The following is a 20,861-nucleotide window of genomic DNA, read 5'->3' as shown; positions in this document are numbered from 1 at the left end:
AATGAAAAAAACATTCGAAAGATCAGCCTCTTACTGTACACACCAAGTGTAAAATAACTTCTTGTATACCCGAAATATTATTTATGAGCACTTGTTCTCTGTCAAATTATTGTTTGTATGCAGCCGCACCGTTTTCGCAATCTGACAAATAGAATAGGTCCACAAACATATGCACTAGAACAGTCACAGTAAAACGTTATTAAATGTTTTGAAACACGCACTGCAAGAGTGTAAATTCGATAAACTTGCTTCACTCTACCTTGTTTGATCTCTTATATGATAGCTAAAGCAAACAAAAATTTCACAAGACTTTAAAAGGACACGGAATCATCTTTACAAAACATCTTTACTTTCTGTGAGTCTACATTTCAGATTGCTTAGCCACTGTCTATAGAAATCTAGCAAACAATTCTCTAAGGAACAAAATATTACTTCTAGAGTATTGCAAAGTACAGTACTATCATGTAGTACTATAATCATGTTTCACGTTACAACTATGTTCCATGTTTTCCAAGGTTACAAATGTATTCAAACCCATATAAAGGGATTTTTGAAGTATATGGTTTAGCCAGGTTTTCGAAATATTCAATGTGTGATTAAGACTGTTTTAACGGTATAGCCTAGCTTAGACTAGGACGCCGGATTTAGTGCATGTGATACTCCCGTAGTCCCGCCCTAACATTTGCTTTCAGTTTTATTGTTGTTACACTGTAAGCAATTACAAGTACAAGTATCAAACATTTAAGTTTTCAGACCGTTATAGCTTAACATTGTGGAACTGGTGATGCAATGGAGCAGTGTAACGAAAGTGTGTTCCAAGACACATATCAAAATGATTACAATATGTCAGTTAACTTTGATAGCATTTATTACTTTGGTTATTGCACTAAGTATTTGTACTTTGGTGTTTCCAATCATGAAAACACATAATGAATGTAAATAAATACGTCACCAAATAAGCATAAAATACAATATCAATATTCCAGGATTAAAAATGTCCTACCTCGGAATTTTTGCTTGTCTCTATATCTATTTGACTCACATTTACTACATGTATCATATTTCAAGAACCAACGTATTTATATAGTAGTTTCATATGATTTTCTATTTATTGTTTTAAACTAATTTAGTAGTGTAATCAACAAAATGTATTTTATTCGGATTGTTTACATGTTATCATGAATGAATAAACTCAATCATTTTCGATTGCACAAGAAATCTTCTTCGGTTTTATAGTGAACATAACTGAAGAGATTTTTGTACCGTAAACATCCATGTCGTGATCAGTTTTGTCGAAGAGTAAAATAATCAAACTGTTCAGGTAGGCAACTTAGTTTATCGCTTAGTTCGTAAATATTTATCTGAAATTTTGACAAATACACCTCTGCGTACTAAAAATTCACTGAAAAAACGTTAGTAATGTGGTAAACGTGTGTTTTTAGTTCCCACAATTTCTAAATATTAGGATATATATGGGGCTATTTACATTCTCCGTCTAGACACAGGTGTTGCTATGACTTTAAGTACATTTTATAATTTATGTTATTGAGGTTTATTATCTAAGAAATGCAACGACCAAAATAAAATAAATATGTATAGATACACCTGCTATGCAATCAAAGGAAGTTTAAGCAAGTTATCTTAATTATGTAGAAACTGGTGAAGAATATGATATGTTTTATTACATCTTGTAGCGCATCTACTATCTCTTGTACTCAACAACATACTTTTACAACCTAGCATGCATTCCAAATCACTGCTTGGATTTCGAGTCGATGAAGTAAACAATACAGTTATATCCAATGCTGTTCATTTCAACTATTGTAAATTGTTATAAACGGAAACCTTGAGGTAGCAGAAAAATACACATTTGGTTTATTTTTCTTAAAACTAGAAGCCTATTCAATGGTAGACACATAGAAATATATATTTTAGTTCTGTTTTCTGCTATTCAGAATACATTCAACAAACATATGTTGGTAGTATTAAGTACAGCATCAACTATCAGTCATGTAAAAGTAAAAAAAAAATCAAAAAAACTTTATTCAACTTTAAACCACTTAAAATCTTTCAATCGTCTTTATAGAACTTGCCAAATAATACTATATCTCAGAAAGACTCACAACAGTTCACTATACCATTTTACTGTTAAAAGTTAAATCATCAGCAAAATGGACAACAACGACATTTTCAATTGAGCCTACAAGGTCAATTGATTCTAGATTGAATCAAAACATTTATTTTATCGGTTCATATGATTAAATCATAATAAAGTTTGCTGACAAAAAGTCTTTGTGTTGAACCGTTCTACTGACCAACATTCAACCCGCTTAACGTGACTCACCAAATGTTATCGACTTTAACAACAACAAAAAAGTTTTGGTTGATTAGACAGTATTCTACAATAATTACTGTCTACGTCAATTTACTAAATATGCGTCGAAACTTGACTGTGAAGATGCCGGCTAGGTACAATAATGGTTATTTTACAAATAATCGTGAAAACCAATACCGGTATTTAAAGTTGCACACTTTTCCAAAAGAATGTTTTTTTTACTTAAATATCAAAAATAAATACATATATCTGTCCTTATAAAAATATACATTTAAAGACATCGCCATTAGTGTATAACAGGGTAAACATCTCAAATTACAGTTTGATGTTCAGTACAATAGCAGGTTTGTAAAACAGACATTTAAAGTCAAAATGTAGGCCTCTGCACCTTAATGCTATTGCTGGATGTAAATGTCTTAATAGTAAAGGAAGTAAATTTGTTACTATAAAGATGTTCGTAGTTAGGTGAGTAATTTGATAATATTTCCAACAGGATTCAGAGTACTTCTACTGCAAGAAGGATAATATGTGTGCAAGTTTCATGTTCGAAATAGTAAGTTTTTTTTTCAGTTTTATCCGTATAAAGCAATAAAACTAGACGCCACTATAATGTCTCTGAAGACAGGGTTGTTATAAAGAAAAGTTTCCTGCTTACTTGTTACATGTATTTATGCATTATTACAAGTTGAACTGATGTTGTCATGTAAAATAAACATTTAATTACTGCAATAAAATCCTCACTTTAATAAATGTAATCCCAGTAACAACATCTATCAGTTACCATTTAAATTAATCTGGAAGTAGTAAATCCATTGTGACATAACAACATCTATCAGTTACCATTTAAATTAATCCGGAAGTAGTAAATCCATTGTGACATATAACTAAATCAAATTAAACGTCCAAAGATGTCGAAAGCGGGTCAAAAAGATATGGGAATTTTGAATCAGTGAAACATAGCCGAACTTGAAATGCAAAATGAAGTAGATACTACTAGTTACATTGTCAAAATAAAACGTGATGAAATGATTAAATGAAAGTCTGTTTCGACAATACGTCTTAGGTCACAGGCAAATAACCCTACACGAGAAGATAATTACAAAATGGAATATCATTTTGAAGTTTTTCTATCTTTTGACTTAATAAGCAGGAATTTTTTACATGGCATTAATGTATTTATGTAACTTTGGTTCTTAAACAACTGGCTACAGTTTATGTCCAGAAGAATTTTGTCTAATTTCGAAATTTAGCTATTTGTTAAATTGATACATAGATGATATTTTTTTCTCTTTTTTTCTTTAAAGTTTAGAAAGTTACACATCTATATGTTTATTTTAACTAAGTAAGTTTTGACAAAAACAGCAGAACATTGAACAGCAAACCGTCACTAGTGCCAACAAATGCTTTGATGGGTTGTTGAACGGTTAAATAGTTAAAAGTGCAAGATTGATTTACTTGGCAATCTGAAAACATAATCAACTAGTAGTGTATTTGAAATTGAAATCTTTGAAGTGCTTAAAAACTTCGATATCTCCCTAGATAAAACCACATTTATTCTTAGTGTTTGATACATCTTAACTCCATCATACTTATATTTGCTAAACCTGAAATGTTCGCTATCAATAATTTCCTGTTGCATAGTGGCGATTATCTTTATCGCATTCATGTTGAATTGTAGTAATGTAATGAACATTTCATCTTAAAAAAACAGACTACTAATTTGATCGTCTTAAGTTATGCATTATAATGCTCAAAGCATTGCGGTAATGTATTTCACAGAAATAGATATATCAAAAAAGATAAACAATGCAATTAGATCGAATATATGACCAAGATGGATGAACCCTTTTCTCCCTTTTTCTTCATTGTGAATTACACGACATATTGACTTGTTTTTAAACGTACATTTACCTTATTACTTGTACTGTACACAACTTAAGGCGTATTTCATCACTGAAATTGCCAGGCTATATCATTAGCGGTTAGTGCATTTATATCCTCTTCACATAAGTAAAATATTTAAGATAGGTAACTGTTTGAATGTTTATCATTTGATAATAAATGTATTATTAAAAACTCAAGAGTGCAAAAAACAACCATAGTATTATTCCCGTTTATTCATTTTCGTTACCCCGTACACATAATTGAATGTCTCCCATTGTTACATACTATTACTAAAACTGTCATGGTTAATTCGAAGCTTTTTTGTCGACCATATGGATTAAAGACCCACTTAAATGAAAATGATAGTTGTTTAGATTCAAAAATGTTTTTTGTGCAATTGCTTACCTACCGGTGCACCTGGTCTATGCTCCCAGTTCTTTTTAGTGGAGTCCGAGTTGCTCCTTTGCTTTTGTTACTTTGCATGTATGATTTTAGTTACTGTGTGTTCTTTGTTATGTATGTCTGTTTCCCATGCCTGGTCTTTGTCCCTGGATTGCATTCTCTTGATTACCGCTATAACCTTGGTTCCCTTGATTACTCTTTTAAAAATCCTGTAAAATAACGAATTGGTATATGTTGTTTAACGAAAGCCGTAACTTGTCACTCTAGTGTATCTTTATCAATTAAAATGTTCATTTGTTGTATTTGTTTATCGTTTGATTATATGTATTTTGATCAAATCATTCTCGTTATTTACGGTGTATAATTACGATTGCTATCTAATTCGCATCAGTTAAATGCCGGACTCAAGGTAGAAAATTCGTCGTTATAGAATAAATCTCCGAGAATATATTACCTAGTAGATTAAAGCTATATTTCGACAGACTAGCTGGGGAAATGAGCTAAATGATCTATGGCGCAAGCTTTTGGTTAGCGTTATTGTAATTCACATGCGTTTCACATCAGTACAAATTCATAGCCCGCTAGTTGGGCGATAAATTATGCTTATTTTGTCCATCCATTCTAGTAATTCATGCTTTTATAAATTCATTCTCATTAAACGTTACTATATGCAATAAATAGACAGAAGGCGGTAATTAAAATAAATGTTATATTAATAAAATTTACAATATTTAAACTGCTTAATGGTATTATTTTGGGCATACAATAACGTCTACCATAAATGATAAATCAACAATTCAATTTATGATCATTGAGGATTGCTAAAAGAAACATTTAGGCGAACAGGATTTAAGTATTTATTTTGATAATGCACCTTTGAAATTTAATTGTATTTTTGTACTATATTCCATTATAATCCTTTTTCATATCAATGATTAAATCATTAATTCAATTAACATTTTATTGTTGAACTATAATTGTGGTAAAAGCAGCATTATTTAGTGCTGATAAAACTCCGTGTTATGCGATATTCATTTGATATTATTTGATGTAAAACAAATTAAGTTTTATGTGGGCGCACTTTCCTTAATCTGAAAGCAAAATCTGGGTGTATGTTTGAGTAGGTTTTGAATTATTAAGTTTACGCGTAGCGTTCTTTGCCCCTTTGCTGAAATGATTTTGTTTTCAATAATGATGTTTTAAACGATAAACAATATTAATTTGAATCACAGTACCGTAACATTTTTGAAATTATAGCTTAGAAAAAGATGAAAACAATGTCTTTAATTCAATATCATCATTCGGATAATTTATTGCTTATATCTATTGTCAACAGCCTGTCAATCGTTTAAAATTGGAAATCATGTCAGGACCTTTGTTATGCCATATTCTATTCTAAGATTTAACTTGAATGGATATGACACTTTATCTTGTAAACCTGTAAATATGGTTCAAATGATAACATCAAATAAATGACTTATCGACTTTAATTTACATAATGTAAAATCAATTCTAAATATCGTGTTTTTTTTTTTTTTATAAAATAATTGTTTATTGTATGGTGGGTAGCACTCAAGCTACGAATCATGCAAAATGTGATTCATGGTTGGAAAGTCTACATATATTTATTTTTATGTGGTTTTTCATATAACCTGTGATTTTAGGAAGTAACAATTCTATATAATGTACTGTTAATTTCAGGGAGGTAACTCTGTAAATGACACTAAAATACAATACAAACTGTTGAATTTTCAATGTCGATTATCCCCTAAGATCAGACAGATTGGGATGAATAATTATTGATTTCATCATATAAACCTATAAACCTATCATATAAACCATTTTACCTATAAAGCAACTTAACTTAAAAACAAAAAAATAAAAATATGAAAGCTTTGATGAAGGAGTATCATATATTACAGAATATGCATTATTCTTACATAGACTACTACTTAATCGCTCGCGCAGATAATCAAGGCGTCAATAGATATGATATTTAAATTACAACTTACAAAACAAAACAAAAAAAAAAAAAAAAAAAAAAAAAAAAAAGGCATGTAACATCTGGCTTTCGAAAATTAAAAACCGATCCATTTTTGTTTGGAAAATTTTATATTTTTGTAGTCATGGTGGACTTCTTTTGTTAATTACAGGTCGATATCATACAGACTCATATGTGAAGATCTAATCTCACTTCCTGGTGATCAGTTAGGACAAACAATTCAAAATATTTTACCTATCATACTTTGACCTTGGATAGAATTGTCCAATACCATTATCCTTATGATATTTTTCATGAAATGAATTAAATAAGAGCAATAATTTTAAATCCTAGTATTATGATGTATAAACGTTTTGTAGACTTTTATTTGACTTATACGATAAAGCATAATAACTCAAGTACCAGTCTTATTAAAATCGTCAGTCAAAAGTCCGTATAACAAATGACAACATCATGGTTAAAAAATTTTATTATAAAATAATCATGTAATCGTGAAGGACACAAATTAAAACAATATCCTATACCATAAACGTAGGGACATAAAAAAATGCAACTTCTGCGAACATACTTTAATCAAACATCAATAAACAAAAATATATAAAAATAAATACGTATGTGTACAATGAGTTTCAGCAGTTTTCAACAAAAATTTCTGTTTAAAATCATTACACTTCGATTTGAGTTTTCAAGGAAGTTAAAGACATTATTTAAAGTCATGTAATGGATCATAATACGTTTTATTTCTTACGTATGTTGCGAAAGAAATTATGTCTAGAAACGTTCAAACAGAAATAGCATTAACATATACAATGTTTTTCCTGTTTAATTTTTTTTTAACTGACTTATCAAATGCAGCTGGTGATGAGTTGAAAACAGAAAAAGTAAACTACTACGTAATACAGAGCTAAAATACCTGAAGAAATTTGTTGATTTCGGGAATGCGGAACTGATCGTTAAATGCATATCACTTGCTTTCAATCCCTTCAAATCGACAACTGAAACAAAATAAAAAAAAAACAAAAACAAAAACAAAAAAAAAAACACGATGACAAATTTTTCTTACAACAGTGTCAATTACCCTTATTTTTTTATCTTTAAATAATTTTCATAAGTCATTTCTCATATCTTAATACATTTGACTTTGTTTGCTGTACTGAGTTTGTAGGCTGTCTCTGTTTTATTGTTTTCCTGATTCGGCCATGAAAAACCAATGTACTCGTATATTCTTTTGAGTTTTCATTTTGCTTTGCAGTTCTGGTCTGTTTTTATTTTTTTTTTGTTTGTTTTATTTCTATTTTTGTTTTGTTTTTGTTTTTGTTTTTGTTTTTTTTTTTTGATCAGAGATATGAACAAGTCTTTAATGTAAATTAGAATTCAGGTTGAGTGTGCCAATGTATTTTTAGTTGACAAGATATTATTAGATAAGTGTTTACTGATATTGTATACATGAACATCAATGAAATTTAAGTTGAAACTGCTTGGTAATCTGTAATCATCATATTAGGGCAATAAATAGATTTGGTCTTAAACATCGAATTTGCTATGCATTTTTGATTAAATATTTTAAATGAAATCGTACATTAACTAACGTAGCAATACACAAGGCTCTCCTTAATTAAGTTATTATCCATTTCCTTTGCAGTAAAAACAAAACTGTTTGGGGATGAAGTGAATCATCCGTGAAAATCATATTGCAACTTAAAGGCATTTATAGATTTTATGAAATATTGTTGCTAATATCCGAATTTCTGCACAGTTACTTAAACTAATAACCTATTTGAATTGAAGTATTTCTATATGTTAGTGTAAAATTAAGCATCACTACATGTATCAAATATGATATGTCTAAACAAATGAATCTTTCATTCTTTGTGTAATTAATAATATGATATATTAACTAAGTTCGGTTATTATAATAAGCATGATAAAAAGGCCAATGAAATATAAAATACAAAACCGCGCCAATACGGGATTTTGTCGTCCAAGAGGGAGTATGTCGTCCATTACGGCTTTATCCCGTCCAATTCGTTACATTGACCTGGTTAAATCTATATAGGTCTAGGGCAATCTGAGGTATTGGACTAGTTAGTCAATTAAGGTATACTTGCGTAAGGTTGTCCATACTTGTTGAGTTATTGGGCCTCCGCTAGCAATATTTGACCTACGCTAATCCCAATAATGTTAGCCTCACACCAATAGCAAGCCAATATGGATTGATTGATTGTTGGGGTTTAACGTCCGAGCAGCAATATTTCAACTATATTCAGGCAATGAATATGATATGGATGATGAAATGAACATGAATGATGATGAAATTAAAAACTAAGGGATGGGACACAAGGATAACAAGATCGACAGATTTTGATTGCCACTAGAAAATGGAGGGATGGGTAAGGTCGGGCAATTTTAGCCTTCTGTGGCGGAGCGCAAAGGTTCCTACTCCTATCTAATACCACAGCAGGGTTCTTTAACGTGCAAGGAACGTGACATCTTTCCCAACACGGTGCACCACTATGGTTTGTGGTCAGGTTTTCCGTATTATAGCCTGACAACCCTAGCATGTAACACGCCAGGGGTACCCAATTCCACCACCTGGTGCACACATTCCGTTGCTCTGTGGGCAGAGCACCTAGCCCTAGGCTATGTTTCTGAGCACTGTTTAGTCGCCTTTTACGACAAGCTTAGCGCTGTTGCAGGCCTATTCTTTTGACACCCGGACCTGCAAGGGGCAGACCAATATGGAAAACCTTACGCAATAATACTATAATGAAAGTGGTTTGTGTATGTGAGTGTGCACTGTAACATTTAAACAGGTCGCACTGAAAAAAGCGATGGTACTTTTACATACAGCATGGGTGATTTAACATAATACTTTAACGTTTATGGTTCCATCGACATTGTATCTAAAATGTTGAATAAATAATAGTCCAAAAAAAATATGGAATATTTCCTGTTTACATTCTTTGCTTAGTTATCAAATGCAGCTGATGCCAAAAAATATATCATGAACATTATGTTACACGGTGGCTTAAAATATATTAAGACATTTGCAGGTTTTCCGAATGCTCACCTGATTTATAATTGCATTCTCAATTACTACGTTATTACAAAATGAAGCACTCAAGGTAAAGGGTACATATTATAAGTCAGTGTGAAGCTTTTTTTTTTTTATATCACCAGTTTATATATTCCATTGTGTTTTATTATGTTTGCAACGTTGAGTGAATGCATGTAGGTAGCCTCTGTTTTCAGTTTTTACGTTTTTCAAAGGTAATTATTTTTTATATCTCTGAATTCTCTTCTTTTTGCTTCTGTTTTTTACTATATGACAGATATATGAACAGGACTATTTAAGGCAGATTAGGATTCAGGTCAAATCTAATAATGTTATTGCAATTGACATTATACTATCAGATAGCTTGTTTACTGGCTACATTTACTGGGGAATCAATTAAAGTTATATTGGAATTATTGGGGTATTGCTTTTTACCAACAGATTGGTGCACTAATTTGATTTTGTCTTTTTACAATAAAAAACTTTACACATCTTTGATTTCGTGGATCGTCATGGTGTATCCAACTGCGCCACGAAAGCTGATTTATTCAACATGTCATTGTTTTCCTTTCCTCGTTTATCTACCCCGGACTTGACTTTTCGTGAGCAACTCGGCGGGTGTTTCTAGAAAAAGCAGAGGACGCTTACTCTACCGGTGCCCCTCGTCCATGCTTCCAGTTGTTTATGGAGTCCGAGTTGCTCATTTGCTTTCATTACTTTGTATATATGATTTTAGTCGCTTCATGTTTTTGTTGTGTATGTCTGTTTTCCATGTCTGGTCTTTGTCCCTGGATACCATATTTTTGAGTACTGATATAACCTTGGTTCCCTTGATTATTTCTTTGTAACGGATGAAAGGATTCACCCATGAAAACAATTAGGATTTTAATGGGCATCCACAATTTTTCGAAATGTTGTTGTGATTTTTATGATATCATTGTGTTAATGTAATTAAAGGTAATAACAACATAGCTGAAATGATAAAATCTTCGTTGTAGTTTTAAGGAAAAGGCAAATGGGCAGTCAAAATTGTCACCAGCTAAATTCGATAAAAATATGTAGTCAGAACAGTACAAAAAATATGAAAAAATAAGCAAACGTAAAAAGAACTAAACTAAACTAATAAAAAAATGAGGTAAATACCGAATAGTACTGTTCTTATTGTTAATATAATATGTATCGTTTAAAATACGTATAGCTAATTAGTTATTTTACCGTTTGACTAACAAATACATTTGTTTCAAAACAGGTTTCAATATGTGAGGTCGTACTTAAAATTCCTTAACGTTGTGCAATTGCATTTTTTCTTGCAAAAAGCGTAATTAAAACTAAGTACTTTTTATTTGTCTTTATTCAAGATGCTTGTAAAAAGTATTCTTTAAGACAAGTAAGTGTGAATTTTGAACTTGCTAACATAAAAAGCAAGTACCATTTCGAGGTAGATACAGCTTGTTGTCTTTTGATTTAATAATGTAAGTGTTTGTAAGATGTATTGATGTGTATAGTTAAACCCGAATGTAACAGATTTTTATAGTTCGTTGTATTGTTGTATTGTTCCACCAGTGTCCCATATTACGTAGAAGGCTGAGCGCCCACGAACATGTTTAACCGCGCAACATACTTTACATATATGTGCCTGTCCAAAACCAGGAACATGCAGTGCAGTGTTTGTAAGTGTCATTTTTTATGTTCATTGTTACATTTTACATTTTGTCTAGGAAGAAGGCCGATTTTCGTCTTTTATGAATTGATTCACGTCGTTTATTTAGGGCTGTTTACAATTTACTTTATGGTATAAGTTTTGTCCATTATTAAATCCGTCTGGGTATACGTTTACGTATTCGTTGCTTGGCTTCTGTGGATGACTGTCTCATAAGAAATCTTACATCATCTCCTATTATTTTTATTATGCAATCTTAAGGAGGTAGACCTAGGGTAAGGGACATAACTCTTTAAATCAGTGATATGATTGTATCATGTTCAATTTCACCAAAGCCTTTCAAGCTTTCCTTTGAAAAAGAATGAAATCTGTCCAAGTTACTTAGATGCTTACGTGAGATTGATGTAAAATGCTGAATACAAACGTTCCAATGATTTTTATGAGTTGTGTCCCTTATCCTAGGTCTACTTCCTTAATTCAAAATTTTCTAACACGTTAACGGAACCTCGTCAAGTGTTATGGTGTTGTTCCTTCGAATCAAGATGAAAGAATGTTGTGAATAATTAATTGATGCATTGAGATTGATTTTATGTCCTTTTGATGGTAGTCCATGCATTCTAATGCAGCACACAATGAGAAATCGAATAGATCACGCTTGTTTTTAATCCGACTTGCCAAGTTGAATGTTTCTTTTTCTTATCCAAGCTAGGATAATCAACGTACCGCGGATATACATGTCTCTATAGTCAATCACATTCTTCTGATTCCAAGTCAAGCAATCGTCACTCATATGCTATTGTTTTAGACGTAGTGACAGGTGTGACCCGATGGGGTAAAAGCTTTTAGTTGCTATAACAGAATATGTTATTATACACATTTAGTTATGTGACCCTTAAGTGTTAATAATTCCCTTTATTCTAGTTTACGCTCCTCCCCCTAAACGAATGGTTGCCACCTTAACGCAATAGTAAGCTCATGATGAAACTCAATTCAACTCTTATTCTCTGTTTTTCAAGAGAATAAGTTTTCCGATTTTTTTTTTACGAAATTCAAAGTAAATGATAACTATGTAAATTCCGTTGACTGTGTAATATCATTGCCAAAATTAATCCAAGCACTTTACGATCTGATTAACAACATAGGTTATGTACATATACGGCAAGTATTATTAGTATTTATATCATCTTAATGCATTAATACCTCAACATATCTGAATGCATGCTTCAATCCCGAGAATCAATGATTGCTACTTTGCATACCATTTTTTTAATTAAATTGGTATGAAACTTGAAAAAGCGATTGTAAATGTAAGCCTTGAAACTAACAATAAAAAGAAAAATAGATAAAACAAAGTAAAAAAAAAGTGTCTAATCGAGCAACCTGTAGTATTTGTTTATTCATTATGCTAGGGTATGCATTGTCCACAAAATGTCATGACGTAAATTAATAATATTAAAAAATCCGTTTAATTTTTTGCTTGTTTGTTTGCTTTTGTTTTTTTGTTTTGGTTCTGAAGCATTTGATTGAGTGTTGCCTTACCCATTTTACCAAAACCTTAAAACCTGAAAATAAAATTTTTCCGATTACAATCTACATGATGAGAGTTCATTAGTCCTCATTGTATCCTTATCAATATTTATACACATGATTGATTTTACTTATTGTCATGGACTAGACCTATGGTCAGAAACTTCATAGCTTTATTCATATTATCAATACTGTTGGTTATGTATGATTAGTGTACAAAGATGGAACGTTTGTTAAAGGTATTTAAAGTCAAAAATGCAGATAGTTTACCTTTGAAATAGCGCATAAGGTATGAACATAAATGATGATGATAGAACACGTTTTGTCTGCAAGGTTGTTAACTATTTGCCTTTAAAACTTGTTGGCATGTAATAGTTCATTTCACAAGGAAAAGGTTTAGTTTGGTGTATGTAAATGGTGAGGTCTTTTTTTTTCTTTTTTTATTTACATAAAGGGTTTTTTTTCCTTCAAGAAAGTGATATCTGGAACATCTGTTCCATATCATGCATGTGAAGAATTGAAATCGGCACGTTGGGATTACTTTGTTTGGTGTAAATCCAGACAGACAGTGTCGAACACATTTGCTACCATTTCCAAATTTATTCGATAGATAAAACCTTCAACTTATGTATTTCGAATTGAAATTTTATCCAGTTGATGAATCTCGGTACACGCTTATAGCTATACGCAACAATGTGATTTTATTTGTAACACCTAAGAATCAAAGTTCATTTTTTCGCAGTAAGTAAGAAAGGAATTATATCAATTCATATTCACTCAGGATCAAAAATAAAGAAGATAAACAAGGAGTATTCATTTTTTTTTTTGGCTTATAAATGCACAAAATAACCTGCTCCTATCAACTAAAGTAAAGGTCATGTGCTGATAGTAGAAATAATCAGTAACAAATCAACAACATTATTCTAATTGTATCATTTTAGGGATGTCCAATTACAAAATATCACTCAATCGCATTTCATTCATGCCGAACAGGAGTAATATCTATTATCAGGAATAAAAATTTCATATAATCATCATGATGTTCGACATGATATTATAGCACATCGATGAGATAGAGTCATGCTCTATGAACTATTGCATTTATAACAGAATGAGAATCCAACTTAAAAAAAAAGATAACTGAAGATAACTATATAATGTAAAGATATTCTGCATAGTATGTGACATAGTATCACTAACAAAACTGTTTTTGTAACAAACTTTAGAAAATGAGTTTGGTTTAATTATTGAATAAAAATTGCAAGGAATTGTGAGTTAAAATTTCTTTTGTTTTTCTTTTCTGTTTTCGAGCAAATGAGCAACTCGGACTCCACTAACAACTGGGAGCATGGACCAGGTGTACTGGTAGGGTAAGCGTCCTCTGCTTTTGTAGAAACAACAGCCGAGTTGCTCATACAAAGTCAAGTCCGGGGGAGACAAACGAGGGAAGTAAAACTATGACCCGTTGAATACATCAGTTTTCATGGTGCTGATGTAAAACAACAATGCATATATGGTTTTCGTATGAAAACAAAAGTAGGAGGATCCAGCAGAATATATGACACGTTGAACAAATCAGTTTTTATGGCGCAGATGGATACACCATAACGATCCACGAGTTTCTGATGACGCCCATAAAACTTTTATAGTGATGACTTCAATCTTATAGCAATATAGCCCTGTTCTAGAAGCCTATTTGTCAGAATTCTAGCGCGATACAAAAAGTCTGCGTAGTCTCGGCAAGTTCTCGTATAACGTATGAGTTGTGAATTCTGAATGAAAAGACATCACGTTTGTCGTAAAGTTTGGTCAATAGTTTTCCTTTACCATCGATTGCTAAGTGTAGGTTAAGATATGAGGCTGACTTTAAAGTGTCTGTAGTATCCTTTATCTCAAGTTCTTTTGGGTAGATGCGATGTATCAAATCCCCGATTAGGATTGTTTAAAGATAATACGTCATCTATATAGCGAAAACTGAGATTAAAGGTCTAGCTATACGATATTATTTCTTCCGGATCAGATCAGCTATAAAACCAGCCTAATAAGAGTGAAGGATTAGGTCAGCAAGTAGATGAACACAATTTATTCCCATTGGGATGCCAACCGTTTGTTGAAAAACGCGTCTACCACACTGGACAAATATGTTGTCGATTAAAAATTCCAGGATTTTGTAAACATCTTCTTCGGTATATTTGGAAGATGACTTGGCATTATTTCATTCAAAGTATGAGGAATCTTTACCAAGAACTATATATTTGTATCTAGGTATACCACCTTTTTTGGAAAAACAATAAAACAAATTATGTAATTCTTTTTTTGAACCATGGAACGCTTCAAAGGAATATGATATGATTTTTTAAGGCCTGTCGATGCCTGTTTATACATATAAATTGCTTCCAAAAAGTTTTCAAATGGATTTCTATTAAAAAGCGTTAACAATCACAGTTAGAGCATCACATTTCAATAGAATTGTTTTGTTTTAAACAACGGTATGGCTTATCAATATCTTTTCATTATTATTTTTTGATCATACTTGATTGTTCTATATAGTTATGCATATGTCCATTTTAGAAGATATCCTATCCCCTGACAGTATGTTATTATGATCGCTATCAAGACGTAATCCTGTAATTGAGAATATTTAATTACACTAGACAACCATTAGTAAACAGTCGCTTATTTAATAAATCATGGATTATTTTGAATGATAATTACAAAAGAAATGTTAATAGATATTTAAATAAATGGTGATTTTAATTGTTACCAATTACAAAAATTATTCTACGGTAAAAATGTAAGACCTATTATAAATAGTATAGTATTAAAATGGTCAGTTTTTTATCTCCCTTATATGCACAAAAATCAGATGAATTCCAGTTAAGGACATACTACAATGGTTATCACATACTTTCATTTACTTGTTGTTTTAAATAATAGGCTGAGCATTTATATCGTACACCAAAAAAAGGGAAGAAAAAACACGAGGTTTAGGGAGAAAAAAAATCATACATTTGTTTCGATATGTTTTAACATATAAAGTTTGCATGCCCGATAAGCAATACAAACACATAAGAGAACGTCAAAAGTACGGAGTTTTTTTTAATAATTAATGTATTTATTTTTCTATTTGAGTTTTCTCAAAACTATAGCACAAAAGGTCTATAATTACTTTCAAGTGAATCCTTAAAGTGAAACTAATATTCATCATACTATAAAACCGAACCTCTGATTTCTAATGCGTAAAAGAAGTTATAATCAGAACGCTGAGTTATTTTATATGATACCGTGATCAGCAATAGTATAAACACAACAAGGAACCCGGCTTCAAATTCCATATTCTAGTTTGTCTGCTTTAAAGAATGACACAAACGATTCGTAACGTACAAAACGTCAGCAATATGTGGGATCAAAACCATTTTTAAAACGAATTTGTGTTTAAGTTCATTCAAAATTCTTTTAAAATGTACAAATTTCCTCTTAGAATTCCCTGAAAAAAATATTCAAAGGTACATGTGCATATTTACGCAAAATAATTTCGTTTGTACAAGGAGAAGCATATAATAACAAATTACTCTGATTTTTAAGTGTCAGTTTTTGCAAGTATCAGGCAGTGGTTGAAAAATGGTATGAACAAACTCACAATTTTTAAAGTTAAATTTAAGTATTTAACAAAAAAGAAAGCATCTTTGTGTGACATTTTATTGTCAAACCGGTGGGGCTTTGGCATGCATGTTTCTTATTATTCCCATTTTGCATGATTCTTAAAAATACGTACACTGAAAACATATAACGTGTGCCTAGACGTATTCTAACTTATATATTTTTTTAATAATTTTCTAGCATTATAAAACTGCCATTTTTAATCGCAGAGCTTAACAAATTTATCGAAAAATAATGATATTGCCAATAAATTATGTACAGTAAATACCATTCATTTAGCAATAACAATTAGAAACATAACAATTGAGTTTTTCTATTCAAGGAAATCTTTTTTGTGACTTTGAAAGAAAACAACTGACTATTTGATCACAACTCTATTTTCATCCACCACGTCATTTTTTGACTACTTTCAGAGCAAGAAGTTATTGTGGAATTGACTACATATCTGCACGTTTGCTAACGACAGATTGAAACAGATGATTCAAAGTTGACTATAACTCTATGATACCGAAAAATCTTGTACATGTTATACATAGGAGACAGCATGTACGCAGCCGTTGTATACCAATTAATTTTAAAAAAAAATATATTTATCAATCATTATATATACCAGCATAGTTTCTTACATGTAACCGTGCGTTAAAGGACCAATCCCTCTTACCTGTTTAACATCTGTTTTAAATAGTGTATATATATATATATATATATAGAAGGGTCTGAAAAATTTCCAACGATGTTAGAACTGTCAAATTAACGAAGCAAATTTTTGTCGTTCCCTCCGCGGGACTCGAACTCGTACCGCTATGACGTCCATTGCAACACCGCCTGCACTAAGTCCAGCGCCCTAGACCACTCGGCCAGCTAGGCTATATAAATATAGCTTTCGCTGGCCGGGTGATTCCTCCTCGTAGGATTAATCTAGGGCTGTAACTTAGTACACGATGTATGGTAGTACGGGACAGTTCATCTAGGTGTTATTATGTAGGATAAAGGATCAAATTAATGATGCATGTCACAACAAATCAATATTATACAACGTCTCAGAATGTGACGATTCTATTCTCTACACTACTCCATTAAATTGATACGAGTTTGAGTCCCGCGGAGGGAACAACAAAAACTCTATAAGTTTACGTTATCTTCCCTGTATCAATTTGATCCGATGGAGCAGTGTAGAGAATAGAGTCGTCACAATCTGAGACGTTATATATATATATATCTAATCATTGATAAGATAAGTGATTTGACTAAAATCATCCGGGTACTGTCGATATATAAGAAATGTTACAAATGGAAGTATATGAATTTCGCTTTTTATATAGGTATCTAACCGATGATATATAATCCTACAAAGAGTTTGGTAAAGCAATTTGGTCAAATATATCAGCAATATGATATGAATTGATTTGAAGGATATCTGAAAAAAATTCATATTTTAGCCCATTTTCATGATCATATAGTAGTTTTGTTGGTTTATGAGCAAATAAAGTATGTTTAAACACACTGAGAATCGCAAGAAGCTTGTAACTTTATGATAGACTCAATTATGTTCTTTTCGAACACAACCGAACAAACCTAACGTTCAAAATAGGACTTTTAATCTTTAAATCACGTTTGAATAAATTATAATTATTTCAGCTAATCTAAAATACACCTTACAAATCAAATTGAATTGACTACTTAATGTCCAATCGCAAACATACACAGATGTATCGGTCCGTATTAAATGTAATAATATACTCAGACCATATAAGCTTACCAAACTTAACACCGTCGATGTATGAATGGATTTGACACTAACAGTTTTCTAAAAACGAAATTAGAAAATGTTTCGTTTTTTTTAAGCTGCATTATTCAGTAAGAAATTTGAAAAAAAAGTTATATTTTTAGTCAATTAACATATATCTATAAAAATCAAAGTATATCGCTCTTCGATCGTATTTGGGCGTGAACATTTGCCGAGTGCTGATGTGACCAGTAGGGGACCAATGACAGTTCAGAGGTAAAATGCAAGTTAATTGTTGTGTTTTAAGGAGAAAAAAGCGTCGTATCTTTTTGACTTCATCGATTTCCTTCACTTGTGAAAGAACTTCACAGTAATGTTTCATTCATCTCTGCAAAAAGAAATCGTATAAATTTTCTAAATGAAATAAACAATGAATGTTTAAGGAGGTAAACCAAGGGGATAACTCATGAAATCAGTGATATGTTCTTATCATATTTAATTTTCCAAAGCCTATCAACCTTTCATTTGAAACAGAGTCCAAATTATTTTAATGCTTACATGACAATGATGTAAAATGCTGAATACAAACATACCAATGATTTATAACAGTAGGTCTAGCTGCTTAATATGTGTTTTTTTTTTCTTACATTTATGCAGGACCGATATTTATACTTGATGCTAATGATACTTAGTAATCTGTCTGACTAAATTGTGTACTTTTTATGTGTTTAGCTAATTTCCTGTTCATTTTTTGTTTTGTTTTTGTTAATTTTATGTATGCTATGCTGATAAATGTATTCAAAGTGTTCATTTATGTAATTATATATTAATCAACCTTAAAAAAAAAACATAGACATATTAAGAGTTGTGATATTTTTTCTGGAAAACAAATATAGTTATTGTTTATGTAAGATAGCCTAATTCATATCTGTATTGAACATTAAATTTCATTATTTAATTAAATGGTCCTTGAAACGAAATTTAAAAGAAAAAGAGGTGGAAGATTGAGAGATATTTCATGTTAAAGGAAGCTGCTATTTAAATATTTTTTCTCGCAAATACATGAAGCAATTTTTTTCAAAATAATTCAAGATTACATGTATTGCGCAAGAATTGAGCAGATAGTATTTGTGACAGAGATAATGTAAAATCCGCGTGAACTTTCACATGTAGTTCATGTTAATTGAATTTAGCATGAAAGTTATGTTAAAACATGTGAGTAAATCAAATGAACTACATTTATTGATTAAAAATAAAATATAAACAACATCAAATGGAAATATAAGAATTTAAAGTTTCAATTTTTGTGTTCTAATTGGTTTGTAATAGCGTTGACTGGCGCGCTTCATTGAAAATGTGCTACAACCAAGACTTTTTTTCACCAGCAGGCAAAGCCCGAAATAACATTGTTTTTGTCTGCAAAACGTTTTATATCCAATGTTTATTATCAGAGGTAGACGTAGAAAATAATAGCAGTGATATGACCTACACTGCTACCACTCTCTCCAAGAAGAAATTGTGGAAAACCATAAATATGTACTATCGTCTTTTGGTCTCTCTACCAAGGACGATGATTGAGATTTAGTCTATGTACTGGATTCCTAAACTTCACAAGAATCCATACAAACAACGTTTCATAGCTGGATCTGCAAAATGTACCACCAAACCTTTTTCAAAACTTTTAACTTCTATACTCACAACTGTCATAGAGGGTCTACAGTCCTACCACAACACTTGTTACTCCCGTAGTGGTATTAATTCAATGTGGATCCTGAAAAATTCGAAAGATCTTTTGGAGACAATCAGTTCAACGCTATTATCTGAATATAATAGCATTAAAACCTATGATTTTTCAACACTGTATACTTTTATTCCCCATACGCAGTTAAAATCCCGACTTAAAAACATTACACATCGTTGTTTTTCCAAAAAAGATGGTACACCTAGATACAAATATATAGTTCTTGGTAGAGATTCCTCATACTTTGTAAGAAATAATTCCAAATCGTCTTCCAAATATGCAGAGGAAGATGTTTACAAAATGCTGGAATTTTTAATCAACAACATATTTGTCCAGTGTGGTAGACGCGTTTTTCAACAAACGGTTGGCATCCCAATGGGAACAAATTGTGCTCATCTACTTGCTGACCTAATCCATCACTCTTATTAGGCTGATTGTATAGCTGATCTGACCTGGAAGACAAAATATCGTTTGGCTAGATCCTTCAATCTCAGTTTCCGCTATATAGATGACGTATTATTTTTAAACAATCCTAATTTCGGGGATTGATACATCGCATCTACCCAAAAGAACTTGAGATAAAGGATACTACAGACACTGTGAAGTCAGCCTCATATCTTGACCTACACTTAGAAATCGATGGTAAAGGAAAACTATTGACCAAACTTTACGACAAACGTGATGTCTTTTCATTCAGAATTGTTAACTTTCCTTTCATATGTGGCAACATCCCTTCGGCTCCTGAATATGGAGTGTTCATATCACAACTAATACGTTATACCAGAGCTTGCCGAAAGTACGCAGACTTTTTGTATCGCGCTAGAACTCTAACGAATAGGCTTCTGGAACAGGGTTTTGTTGCTACAAGA

The 20,861-nt window shown here is 31.5% G+C and overlaps 1 protein-coding gene across 8 annotated transcripts in view; it reads left to right on the top strand.

Moving 5' to 3' along the window:
* Positions 1-20,861, top strand: part of LOC148598721 (trace amine-associated receptor 4-like) — a 48,321-nt gene that overhangs the window by 6,027 nt on the left and 21,433 nt on the right. For 2 of the 8 annotated variants that reach the window (XM_088560660.1, XM_088560663.1), the window contains exon 1: positions 2,700-2,888. The exons of 1 other annotated variant lie outside the window; for it this stretch is intronic. Coding sequence is in view for 1 of the 7 variants with exons in the window: in XM_088560659.1 (XP_088416785.1) it covers positions 2,787-2,800 (14 nt within the window). In the remaining 6 variants the exon portion in view is untranslated. Of the gene's footprint in view, positions 1-1,200; positions 1,322-2,662; positions 2,889-6,774; positions 7,880-16,938; positions 17,575-20,861 lie in introns of those variants that run through there. 5 more of the 8 variants (XR_015918394.1, XR_015918393.1, XM_088560667.1 and 2 more) reach the window with 5 other exon arrangements.

This window comes from Perna viridis, chromosome 14 (assembly GCF_037379345.1).
Source record: "Perna viridis isolate PV_CMFRI_1.1 ecotype Kerala chromosome 14, ASM3737934v1, whole genome shotgun sequence".
Taxonomy (NCBI): domain Eukaryota; kingdom Metazoa; phylum Mollusca; class Bivalvia; order Mytilida; family Mytilidae; genus Perna; species Perna viridis.
This window is presented reverse-complemented; position numbering and strand designations above follow the sequence as displayed.